Source organism: Hemicordylus capensis, chromosome 4 (assembly GCF_027244095.1).
Source record: "Hemicordylus capensis ecotype Gifberg chromosome 4, rHemCap1.1.pri, whole genome shotgun sequence".
Classification (NCBI taxonomy): Eukaryota; Metazoa; Chordata; class Lepidosauria; order Squamata; family Cordylidae; genus Hemicordylus; species Hemicordylus capensis.
The window spans coordinates 257,133,071-257,145,708 of NC_069660.1; the positions used below are offsets into that span (position 1 = coordinate 257,133,071).

At 45.5% G+C, this 12,638-nt stretch overlaps 1 protein-coding gene across 14 annotated transcripts in view; it reads right to left on the reverse strand.

The window, feature by feature from the left end:
- ST18 (ST18 C2H2C-type zinc finger transcription factor) overlaps nt 1-12,638 on the reverse strand; it is a 366,586-nt gene that overhangs the window by 15,664 nt on the left and 338,284 nt on the right. For all 14 annotated transcript variants that reach the window (XR_008306967.1, XM_053249365.1, XM_053249361.1 and 11 more), the window contains 2 exons: nt 12,032-12,094; nt 5,836-5,904 (listed from right to left, as the gene is read on the reverse strand). Coding sequence is in view for 13 of the 14 variants with exons in the window: in XM_053249365.1 (XP_053105340.1) it covers nt 5,836-5,904; nt 12,032-12,094 (132 nt within the window). In the remaining variant the exon portion in view is untranslated. The remainder of the gene's footprint in view (nt 1-5,835; nt 5,905-12,031; nt 12,095-12,638) is intronic.

The following is a 12,638-nucleotide window of genomic DNA, read 5'->3' on the forward strand; positions in this document are numbered from 1 at the left end:
GGCTCCATGATGGAGCTGGCAGTCATATGGGTGGGCGATCCAGCCGCCCCGGACTGCAATTGTGATTGTTTGCGGGCAGAGCAGGCTAAGCCCGCTCTCCCCGCAAACCCCCTTAAGGCGGGTCTCACTGATCGTGAGACTCACCTCAGTATCTTTATGTCCTAAATTCTCCTGTGGCTGTGCATTGCATGGAAAACTTGGTAATGGTAGACAAGCTTCTTTTCAGAAAAGCTTGCCCATTATTACTGGACTTTGCACTGCAGACCAGCTAATGTTTTCAAGGAATCCCAGAGTCCCCTCGAAAAACACTGAAGTCAGCAAAAACATGCAGGGCCATCTTCTGCTTTGGTAGGAAGGAGGAAAGTCTTGCTACTGGGGATAGAGAATGTTCCATGCTAAATTTGTGAAGCTGTGTGATATACTACTACAGTAGCTGCTGCAGAAGAATGACATTTGAAACACATTCAACACCTTATATGGATCTTATCAAGTGATTATAATTTGCTGGCAACATATTTATGCTTAAGTGACTAATACATGAAATATACACCTGTGTATCTATATACAGTTGCCTGTGATTCTTGTACAACCACATTGCACACAGTTCACTATTTCAACCATTGTGCAAGCTGAGGAGGAAATCACATTTTCCCAGTGACAATGTGTTATAGTTTGAATGTGGGGAAAATGTGATTTTATCTCTAACAGAAGTGCTGCCTTAGGAAAGATGTCTGAATTCCTTGTAACAAATTAGCAACAACTGTGTATTTGTTGCACTTTTTATAGCAACACTATAAGAACTCAGTATTCTGTCATGCACATTTGGAAGGCCTGGCCGTACTTTCTCCAAGCTTCTTCATCAGCCAAAATGCTCCCAATGACAACTGGGTGACTGTCTGCCTGCCAACCTTTTCTTCAATAACATGACCAGATGCACAGATTACTCAGGCCTCCTTAAGACCCTGCATATTCACACTTCTGTTTGTGACTTTTCTTTGCATATGTGGACTCATCTGATTTAATGCTTGCCTCAATCACATTCAGAGAGGCATATCTAGTGGTGAAGGATAAAAAGGAAAGATTTGCAGGCTTGGTTTGGATAAGCACTCATATTTGAAAGCTTAACCCAAGTGCTTTGATCTGGAAACCAGACTGGGTATTTTGTGAGATCCAGATTTCTTGTAAGACTTCGTGTTTCCAGTTGGCTTTGGACGGGTGGTGGTGGGGATCAGAACAGTTTCATTCTCAATATTTAGAAGCAGCCACATCAGAACATGGCTAACAGTATGATCCTCTCCCTAAAGAGGTTATGCTGGTCTAGTGATGCTTTTGCACAAGCAACCCATTACAGCCACTGCAAGACTTACACTAGCAGGACTCTAAATGAGTAAAGAAGAAAACTGGGTGGAGTTGGGGCATAGTGAGGAAAGTATGCTAATTAAAATCCTATACTCACCTAGGGGCTGATCCTGTCCCCCTTTGCCATATAACCTTATGTGAGGTGGGGGGATGCTGATGTAAGTTAAACCACTCCCACTGCAGTTAATTGAGAACTCCAGATGGCTTCCTTTACGTTCTCCACACTTTATTAGAGGACAGGGTTCTGACTAACTCAGCATCTAATCCACAGGAGTATATGAGTCCCAGCAATGGAACCAAGGTCATATAAGAAAAAGTGCAGTACAGAGCTACATCACTCTGTCCCTTTGTCTATAAAAAGTGCAGGCCAACATTCAGTGCAATCTTCTGGTGATGTTTTCCTTTAAATGGGGCTGTTACACATGTAAAATCTAGCCCCAGTGGAGTTGCAGAAAAGTGCTCTTGCGCAACTCCTCTGGTGCTCACAGAGGGGAAATGCTGACTGAAGACTGTGCTGAATATCAGCATTGATTACTGGTGAAGTAGGGTAGAAAGCAGTCAATGGCCATTATCATTGATTGCTAATTGAGATATTGGTCCAGAACTATGTGGGACACTGCTGGCCATTCACCAGCTGCGTGGCTGCATAGGGCTGTATGAGCTGTTCTCAGCCCCAACCTTGGCTGTCTCTACGAAAAACCTACTGTAAGGGAGTTCCCTCTGGCAGCAGTCATATACTACTTTCTGTCCTATCTCACTAGGTGGCTGCCACTGGTAAGCACACAAGTTGGAACTTGGGTTAACGGGGAACTTGTTCAAAGCCATCAGCTGCCAAGGAGAACAACAAATATAGACAGGACCAATGAAGAACACTATTTCCTTGCAGGTATCGTATCTTATGACTCCAGGTACCTCAACCCCACTGCTGCAATTGGGGCTGCAAGGACAAGATACCCCAGACAAGTAAACAAGGGAGGAAGGACCTCAGCAGAGAGAGCAAAACTATGTCTTAAAGCAGGATTCCTGAACATCCTCCATTCTTCATACCCACAAGGTACGCAGGGCACTCAGCAGAGCTCTTACCTCTGGACTTCAGTGCTGAAATCCAGGGCCTCCACACACCCTGGGGCACCCTCTTTGGTGGTGTGGTCACCATTGGCCCACACTGCGCCTGGTGGCTGAATGTGATTGTGACCTGTGCCAGGTGCTTTAGAGTGGGGAATGGGGAAAGAAATATGTGGGATGGGAATATGTTATGTGTTGAAATGTTTCCACTAATGCATACTTGCATAAATATACCTCTTTTATATTCTTAAGTTCTTGTGAGTTCAGTTGCTGTTTGTGCTCTCAAGAACTCTGTCTGCCTACAGACCCACCTCTCCCATCCAGTTACATCCTGTCTGGTTAGATAATCTCAGATGGCTCTTTTGTTGGTCCCTGATTTCCGAGATGTTTGGGGCTGTAGGACCCATGAAAGGGCCTTTCTGGTTGCTGCCCCATTTCTTTGGAACTCTCTTCCCCTTCAGATCTGTCTAGCCCTTTCCTTACTGATCTTCAAATATCTATTGAGGACTTTTCTTTTTTGCCAGGCTTTTGCCCTGTAGTTTATTTGTTTGTTTTTTGTTAGTTACTTTAGTTTTTAATTCAGAATGTAATTTTTAATGTTGCCTTGTTTGCATGTTTTTGTGCACTGCTCGGAGTCTTTGGAGTGGGTGGTATATTAAATGTTTCAAACAAACAAACCCACATATTAAAAATGCTGCCTGTGTCGCGCGCTGTGTGTGTGTGTGTGTGTGTGTGTAGTGGCGGTGATACAGGGGGCGGCGGGCTCTAAAGGCCTTTAGGTCCAGGCTCCAAAATTACCTAGGTGCACTTCTGAGGACACTCAAACACTCACAACTACAGAGTACACCTTCCTTTCAAGATCAGATGAGAGCACACAGCAGTAGAACAAACAGGAGCTCAATTCCCTATGGTGGATGGATGAATATTTTCTTATCAACTTTATCTCCCCAACAAGTGACTCCCTAAAATAGGCACCAGGAGATTACCAGGTGAGTGCACACTCACTAGGAGAAAGGGAAGCCTGACTGAGCACACATTTTGAAAAAACACCCCAGTGGAGACAGCATTTCCCAGTCTCGTACAGGCACCATCTGCTGCAGCTACCACCACTGTTATGTGTATCATCCATCCCATATTTCCCTTGTTCTTCCACAGGCTACCAAGCAGCCATTCAACATGAACAGAGGCAAGATGTTCTCCACCCAGTTCCCTATAAACTATGACACCTACAGAAGCGACATGTGGTAAAACTGTAGTTCCCATGTGGGTTTGCCAACATTTCCATTTGAGGGCTCTTGTACTTTTAAATAATGCTTGACAGAAAGAACTGTGATGGATGCAGCCATACTAACACAGAAGCTGTGATGGGGGAAACTGTATTTGTTGCTCTTCTGACAGCCTTGTTGCTTTCAAATGCACAGGTGCCTTGCAACAACATAATGACTGGCAAATAGATAATACTGTCAGCACTCAATCCACAACTGATATTGCTCATAGAAGCTGTGCCTGTTTCAGCTGTGTCTCCGTTTTACTCTTGGTTTTTATATCACCACACCCACTAGGTCTGAGGGTCTACAGCTTGAATATATCTTTGCTATGCGAGCACCAGCAAGAGTGAGGGAAGACACCCCAACAACTCAATAAGGTTGTTCACATGGCCTAGGATGGTGGGAAGGGCTGGGCGTGGGAGGCAGCAGCACACTTACCTTCCCCCAGACAATCTCCTCTCTTCTCTGGGCTGCACAGCTCACATACTCACATGAGCCATGCTGCCTGGAACCGTGCAGCCATCTGGAGGCCAGGAGAATGGAACTCGGCTTCCAGAAATCTCTGTGTTGTATTGGAGGATTTCCTCACTCCTGGGTGCTTTAGGCGCCCAGTTCTGTGGCTGCTTTGGCTGCAGGCAGCCTGAGAAGACACATGACCAAATACCAAGGTAGAAGGGTGTGCCCTTCTACCTGTGGGTACTTGGTGGAGCAGCGCCGGGATCATGCCCAATCCTGGTGCTCCACATGAGCAACCCTACCAGTGTTCCCTCTAACAGGGATTCCCAAATGTTGTTGACTGCAATTCCCAAAATCCCCAAGCAAAAGCCATTACTGGTGAGGATCCTGGGAGTTGTAGTCAACAACATCTGGGAATTCCTGTTAGAGGGAATACTGAACCCTACCCAAAGCCTGGGTATGGTTGCTCGCGTGAATAGCCTCAATGCCTCCTTTACTTCCCACTGCTGGTTCCTGCTGGTGTGATGAACCAAGCAACAGGGCTGACATGATCTGAAGGAAAAGTGATAAGAAGGTCTGCTGGGAAAATAATCAGCAGGCCCTGGCAATCAACCTAATGAACATGGTGGAGTCATAGCTGGATGGTATGAAGTGGGCTAGGCAAAATAGAAGACATCCTACTGCCTGAATGAGGCTATTGGTCCATGTGCCAGTAATTCTGATTGGTTATTGCTCCATCTGTACAGGGGCGGGGGGTTAGAGGCAGGGGAGATTTTCCTGCTCCTTTCATCTGGAAACCTGTAGCAACAGATTAAACATATTTTATGTTCAGCTTGTGCTTATTTTTGTTCCTTTAAGTCCTGGTCTATATGACTGAGATTCATGGATTCCATGCATGGGGCTAGAAGAGAAGGAAGGGGTTTGTCATGGGTTTGGTTCTTGGGAGACTCCAAAGGCCTATCAAGTGTCTTGTTTCTGCTAGTTCTGTGGCTTTGTGGTTAGAGAGAGTTGCTCTGTTAGCCCATGCAAAAAATGTATGCATCATGTTTAGTATGGTTTTTTGGAAGCACTGGAATCTGAGTGAGATGAGAAGCCTCTATGTTTCACATGCAAGCCAAGGAAGCTCTGATGGGGAGACCTGCTATTGATTTCTGTGCTTGTTCACTGTGTGTAGGAAGAGGGATTATGGACTGAATTCCATGATATTGTGATGTCTTCAGCTAGTGGCATATGTTGATTGTTCCCTTCTATCCATGTAATGTATGGGCATCTTCAATGGGATACATTGTGATTGGTGGGTATCAGCAGAATCTTCAGGGATTCTGTGGGAGTGTTGGTCAGCCTTATATTATTTTTTTATTTCTAATGGTATTGCTTTGCTTTCTGCAGGGAGTACAAATACATAGGATCATGACTACATTATGCTGGTATTGATGGTTGCACAGCAGGACCATTGAAGATGCCTGCCCATCCTGGAAACAGTGTGATACATGGAAAACAAGGAAAAAGAAATGCCCTGGAAATATGTCTTTGTGATTTTTTTTTTTTAAAAATTGAGTTAAAGTCTGCATTACAGTACAGATCGTCTTATTGATCCTTTTTTTTAAATTAAACAACCCAGTTTTGAAACAAGCAGATATAAGAAGAGCAGCAGTAAATTTCTTCCTGCTTTGGTACTAATACTCACTTAAGTTCTTGAGAGTTGGCAGCCATCAAGGATTTTAATGTCTTGTCAGCTAACGGACAGCCAGAAACACTAAGAAAAGAAATATGAAACAGGCTTCTTTGAATATGCTAGAGCAAAAATAAAAACGTTTGCATTCAAAAACTATTTAACCATTACATTTTAAAAAAAACTCTAAAGGACAATTGATTATAATGAATTCGATTCTGAAAATCTAAGGCCGTAGTACAGATTTCAGGGTGACAGTAAATGGAAGCTAATTTTTGTCTTCCTCCTTTGTGCATGATGTCCAGGCAAAACTGCTGTCTCCCTGCAGGACAACTCCGGAAAAGGGCAGAGACAGTGGCATTTTCAAATGACTGCCTGCTTTTTCTCTTGCTGCCCCTTTATGTCTGAAGCTACTTCCCAGAGCACCTCTGTGATGCTACTTCTCTTGTTTCTTTTAAATTCCTCCTGAAAACCCACCAAGTGTCACGAACATAGATAGAAGTCTATCTACCAATAAATACTGTACTCTGTGAGCACGATTTTAACAAGAATCAACATATGATGATTTCACACTTCCATGTTTGAGGGCATTGCAATGAAAAGTTAACAGATTGCTTGACATCAGAATATCACCTCTGGGCTCATGCATTTCCTTGGATACATGTCAGAAATCCTGCCCACGATCTGTTGACCACAACCAGCTGTTATTCTTTCTAACAGATTTGCCCTCAAATGATCAGGATCACGTTAGAATTTTTCTCACAAGAGTCCTACAGCCTGGTTCAAACTCTCTGCTTCTCTGCTGCCTTCATAAGGAGCAAGAGGCTCAGGAAGACCTCTTACGAACAGCTGGAAAAGGCACGGTGGGGATCATGGTGCACTATGGTCCACCAGGAAACTGTGCATCAGCTGCTGCCACTGAAAATAACAAAGAGATGCACTGCTAGAATGAAGTCAGTGAAAGAGCCCTTGTCTTGTTGCAGTGTAGCTGAGGCAGGGTGAAGCAATCACGTCAGGTGCAGGTGTGAGGTGGGAATCAGGGGGTGACAAATGCTGGCCTCGTTCCATCACAGGCATCCTGTTGGGTGTACCCCTTCTTCCCCCTCCCAGTGTGAGGTAGAAACAGCCTTGTCTGGTGTGGTGGAACAGCCTGAAAGTGCTCACGTGCTACTAATGCTGCCTGGACAGCATGGCCTGAGAACACAGAACACTTGCCCACAGGTCCAGAGGTTGGAGGGAGGGAGGATTTAGAGTCATATTGTCCTTCACCTCAGGCAGCAAAATGCCCTGAACTGCCTCTGCTGCATCAATTGACCCAGATAAACAGTGATTTTATGCCAAAGTTAAAATATTTCTATACTGCCCAAAACTTGCACCTCTGGGCAGTTTACAATGAAAAACATTTAAAACATCAAATCAGTTAACAACTAAAATCATTTAAAATATTAAAAATATTTAAAACCCAGAATTTTGAAACTATAAATCTAATTAAAATCTTGGGTGAATAAATGTGTCTTCAGTGCCTTTTTAAAAGTTCCCAGGGACGAGGGGGCTCTTATTTCAACAGGGAGCACATTCCAAAGTCCAGGGGCAGCAGTGGAGGTGGCTTGTTCCTGAGTAGCCGCCAGACAGGTTGGCAGAAACGGCAGACGAACCTCTCCAAATGCTCTTAACAGGTGGTGGGGCTCAAGGCAAAGAAGACGTTCTCTTAAATACACAGGGCTTAAGCTGTTTAAGGCTTTATAGGTGACAAGCCGACCCCGCACAGAGCATCTGTTTGCTCTTTGGGGCCGGCTACCTCTCTCTCTCTCCACCCCCCATCTCCGGCCGGGCCGAGTGTGGCCGCCACCAGCGGCCTGGCCGGGCCCACCAGCCGCTGCCTCGCATCCGCGGCCACCGCCGCCAGCGGCCTGGCTGGGCCTGCCAGCCGCCGCCTCGCATCCGCGGCCTGGGCGGGCCCGCCAGCTGCCGCCTCGCATCTGCGGCTGCGCCAGGCCAGGCCCGCCGCTGCCTCGCATCCGCGGCTGGGCTGGGCCAGGCCCGCTGCTGCCTCGCATCCGCGCCAGGCCAGGCCCGCCGCCGCCGCCTCGCATCTGCCCAGCCAGGCAATTCTCCTGGGTGCGCCTTAGCCAATCAGGCGCCCCCGCAGCCCAGCCAATCAGCTGGGCTGCCGGGACGCACGTTCGAAAGGCACACCCAGGAGAATTATATATATATATAGATAACCAGCACCTTGTATTTTGCCCGGAAACGTATTGGCAGCCAGTGTAGTTCTTTCAACACAGGAGTAATATGGTCTCTCCTAGATGACCCAGAGACCAACCTGGCCACCGCATTCTGGACCAACTGCAGTTTCTAGACTACATACAAAGGCAGCCCCACATAGAGCGCATTGCAGTAATCCAGGCTAGAGGTTACTAGCATGTGTACCACCATTTTGAGGACATTTGTCTCAAGAAACGGAAACAGCTGGTGTATCAGCTGAAGCCAATAAATTCACCTTTGGCCACCGCCTCAACCTGGGACACCAGGGGGAGGTTCGGATCTAGAAGCATCCACAGACTGCATACCTGTTCCTCTGGGGGAGTGTGACCCCATCCAGAACCGGCAGATCAAAATCGTCTCCCGAGTTCTGACTCCACACAATAAAAACCTCCATCTTATCTAGATTCAGTCTCTGTTTGTTATCTCTGTTTGTTATCTTTAATCCAGCCCATTACTGCCTCTAGGCAGGCATTTTGGGAGGTTATGCCTTTTCCTGATGATGTCGACATGGAGAAATAGATTTGGGTGTCATCAGCATACTGATAATACCCTGCACCAAATCTCCTGATGACCTCTCCCAATGGTTTCATGTAGATATTAAACACTGGAGACAATATGGAGCCCTGAGGGACACCATAGGAAATTTCAGATTTTGAAGAACAACAGTCTCCAAGAGACACCATCTGGAATCTGCCCGTGGGGTAGAACCGGAAGCACTGAAAAGCAGTTCCTCCCACCCCCTTTCCCCTCAGATGTTCCAGAAGGATTCTATGATCAATAGTATCAAAAGCCGCTGAGAGATCCAAAAGGACCAACAGAGTCACACTCCTTCTGTCAATTCCCAATTGAAGATCATCCATCAGGCCGACCAGTCTCCACCCCACAGCCCACCCAAAAGCCAGTTTGAAATGGGTCTAGATGATCAGTTTCCTCCAAGACTGCCTGGAGCTGGGAGGTCACCACCTTCTCAATCACCTTGCCCAGCCATGGAAGATTGAAGACGGGCCTGTGATTGCTTAACTCTGAGGGATCCAAGGCAGGCTTCTTCAGAAGCGGTCTAATGATTGCCTCCTTAAGACAAGGAGGCATCCTGCCCTCCCTCAGAGAACCATTTATGATCTCTACCAGGCGCTCTACAACATCGCCCCTGCCAGATATTATAAGCCATGTCAGGCAAAGATCAAGAAGGTAGGTGGTAGGCCGCACCATTCCAAGCAACTTGTCCACATCCTCAGGGGTCACAAACTGAAACTGATCCAAGGTCATCACATAAGAGGAGCTGCTGGACACCTCGGCATCAGATTCCATAACAGTTATCGCTCTGACATTAAGGAGAGCTGGTCTTGTGGTAGCAAGCATGACTTGTCCCCTTAGGGTCTGCCCTGGTTACATTTGAATGGGAGACTAGATGTGTGAGCACTGTAAGATATTCCTCTTAGGGGATGGAGCCGCTCTTGGAAGAGCTTCTAGGTTCCATGTTCCCTCCCTGGCAGCTCCAAGATAGGACTGAGAGAGATTCCTGCCTGCAACCATGGAGAAGCCGCTGCCAGTCTGTGTAGACAATATTGAGCTAGATGGACTAGTGATCTGACTCAGTATATGGCAGCTTCCTATGTTGCTATGTAAGGCCACTATACCTAAAGGGAAAAAAAGTGCGAAGTTCTGTGGGCATGATAGACTACATAACTGGAATTATTAATATTGAATATGAGATCATTGGATTACTTTAATAAGTAATTCTCTGTGAGGTGATTTTACCGATGTTGTTAAGAGACTACTGTACTGTAGTGGCAAATTGAATTAGCTGTAAGATGGGAAGCCCCAGATTCTAGTCTCACCTTATCTAGGCAAACGTATGTTCTCAAACCCATGTATGAATTTAAAAATAGCTCAAGGGGAAAGGCTCTTACTCCATGGGAGAGGTTCTGCATGCACAGAGTTTTCAGTAATTTAGCTAGAAGGTCTAAATTTGCTGTTACTTTTCTGTCTGGGCTATTTATTTATTTTTATTTTATTTATTTATTTTTACATTTATATCCCTCTCTTCCTCGGAGGAGCTCAGAGTACATGCTTATTTTTATCCCCGCAACAACCCTGTGAGATAGGTTAGGCTGAGAGATACATGACTGGCGCAGAGTCACTCAGTGAGTTTCATGCTTGAATGGGGATTGGAACTTGGGTCTTCCTGAATATTCAACAGCTAGAATTAAGCAGGTGTGGGTCAATTTTAATAGGTGAATGTAAGAACAGCCTTTCTGGATCAGGCCCAAAGCCTTTCTATTCCAGCACCCTGTTTTCCACAGCAGCCCACCAGATGCTCCCAGGAAGGACACAAGCAGGAGACGAAAGCATGCACCCTCTTGCTGTTGCTCCCCTGCAATGGATATTCAGAAGTATCCTGCCTCCAAACCTGGAGGTAGCCTATTGCTGTATGTGGCTCACCATACTGTGCAGCAACATTCAAGCAGTTGAGCACCCTTCCGCACTAATGCGTGTGTGAAAACTCCGCTGGCAGTGTTGTGGAGCAGGGCAGTTCTGCTCCAACTTCAAATTGCACAAATGCAGGTGTGCAATGTGATGCTCATTGAAAATAATTGGTGCCACGCCATGCAACTGACAAGAGTTTTCACCCATTCAGTAGTGCAGGTGGCTGCTCAACCATCTGTGTTTCGATGTGCAGTATGTGAGCCACTATTTTGCACTATGTTCTGGAATTGTAATTATACATCTGAGTCCTTGGAAGGGAAAGGTGAGAAACTGAACTAAACACAGACGTCTGGAAGGCAATAGAAAAAACCAAGAATGGAATCAATTTGTAGGTATAAGGTCTACACACCTAAAGTTCCATGCACCTGAAAACCGCAGGATACCAGTCTCATTCAGATGTTATACAATTGCCCTGCTGTAGCCATGAACAGTGGGGAGAAGGGGAAGGAAATCCTGCCCCCGCTGCATCAATCAGCAGTGCACCCTGCCACTCACATTCACAGCAGGTCTTGTGTGAAGAGGGGAAAGCCCCCTGCATCATGGTGGGCACTTCTGTGATTGTGAGACAGTCTCACAATCACAGAAGCGTCCACCATCAGGCAGTGGGCTTTCCCCTCATCAGCTCCATGGTTAACAAATTCAACTTTCCCAGCAAACCTCCCCAGCCTTTGCCATTCCTTCTTCCCTAGTTATCAGCCAAGTGATCAACCCAACCTCTTCTTCTTCACTTCCTTATCCCAGAACACCATGGCTTCGGATTCTGCTTCTCTCCTATCTGACCTTCCAATTTTCTCTCTGCCACAGTAACAAAATACAACATGCTGGTTATTACCTATAATGTCCTGAATGGCTGAGGCCCAGGGTATTTAAGAGAGCACCTTCTTTTCCATGAACACCCCCACCCCCTGCCCTGCCTTTTAAGATCATCAGGAGAGGTGTGGTTGCCAACGGTGGAGATTCAATACCAGGTCTTCTCTGGAACACACTCCCAAATGTAATCAGAATCTCCCCATCCCTGGTTGTTTTCAAACTAGTTTTGAAAATATTCCTGTTTCATCAGGCTTTTAGTTTATGATGTTTTAAGTTTTATTTACAGTAATTTTAATCTGTTTTATTTGACCTTTAGGTTTTAGTTGCTGCTTGTTTAAATTGTAAACCACCCTGAGATTTTATATGGGGCAGTATATAAATGAGTTAAATAAATAAAATAAAATAAAAGATAACAATGAATTTGTTCTTCCCTGACTCTTCCACCCACACTGGTATCTTCCTTTTCCTCCTCTGCTCTTTGCTTCCCAAGCGGGGTAGTGAAGGAAAGAAGCTACACTGGTTCTGCTAGAGATTTGTACTGTACATCTTGTAAGTTACACATTGGCCACCCAAGAAGCATAGCTACTTTTGGTAAAAATGAAAATGTGTTTGCCTGTTGTTAGTAACTGCTCTCACATTTTCTGTTTACCTGCGGTGCGATGCATAGTTTCCTGTCACATGACCACTGCCATCACAGCCTGGTGTAGGACACCTAAGAAGATAGATATAAGAAAGATATAAAAGAAAGAAAAATGCACACAGATACAGACACAGCACTAGATAGCTCTGATTTAATTGTACAATAATGAGATTAAGTTCAAAGTGGAATGGTTTTCTCCTCTGCCCATAGTTGTCCATACAGATTAAAAATATATAGGAAGAAATTGTAGTGTGAGTTGCAAATGGGAAAGGAGACAGCCATATCCATTCCCCTGGCTGCAACAACATTTCTTCCTACCAATACGAGTAATTGTGTAAATGTCTATGGATAGCTTCTTACTCCAGTGTCCAATTTACACTAACCTTTCTCCAAATAATTGTGTATTTTTGTACACAACAGGTTTGGGGAGGACAGGCTGAATGCAGTGGGAACAAGCTTCATGGTTATCTGACATAGTTCTGTTTACAACTGTACTTCTCAATGATTCTAAGCATATCATAAGAATAATAGGCATTTCTATAGTCCTGTGTCAGATAACCATGAAGCTGGTTCCGACTGCATTCAGTCTGCCTTCCCCAAACCTGTTGTGTAGACA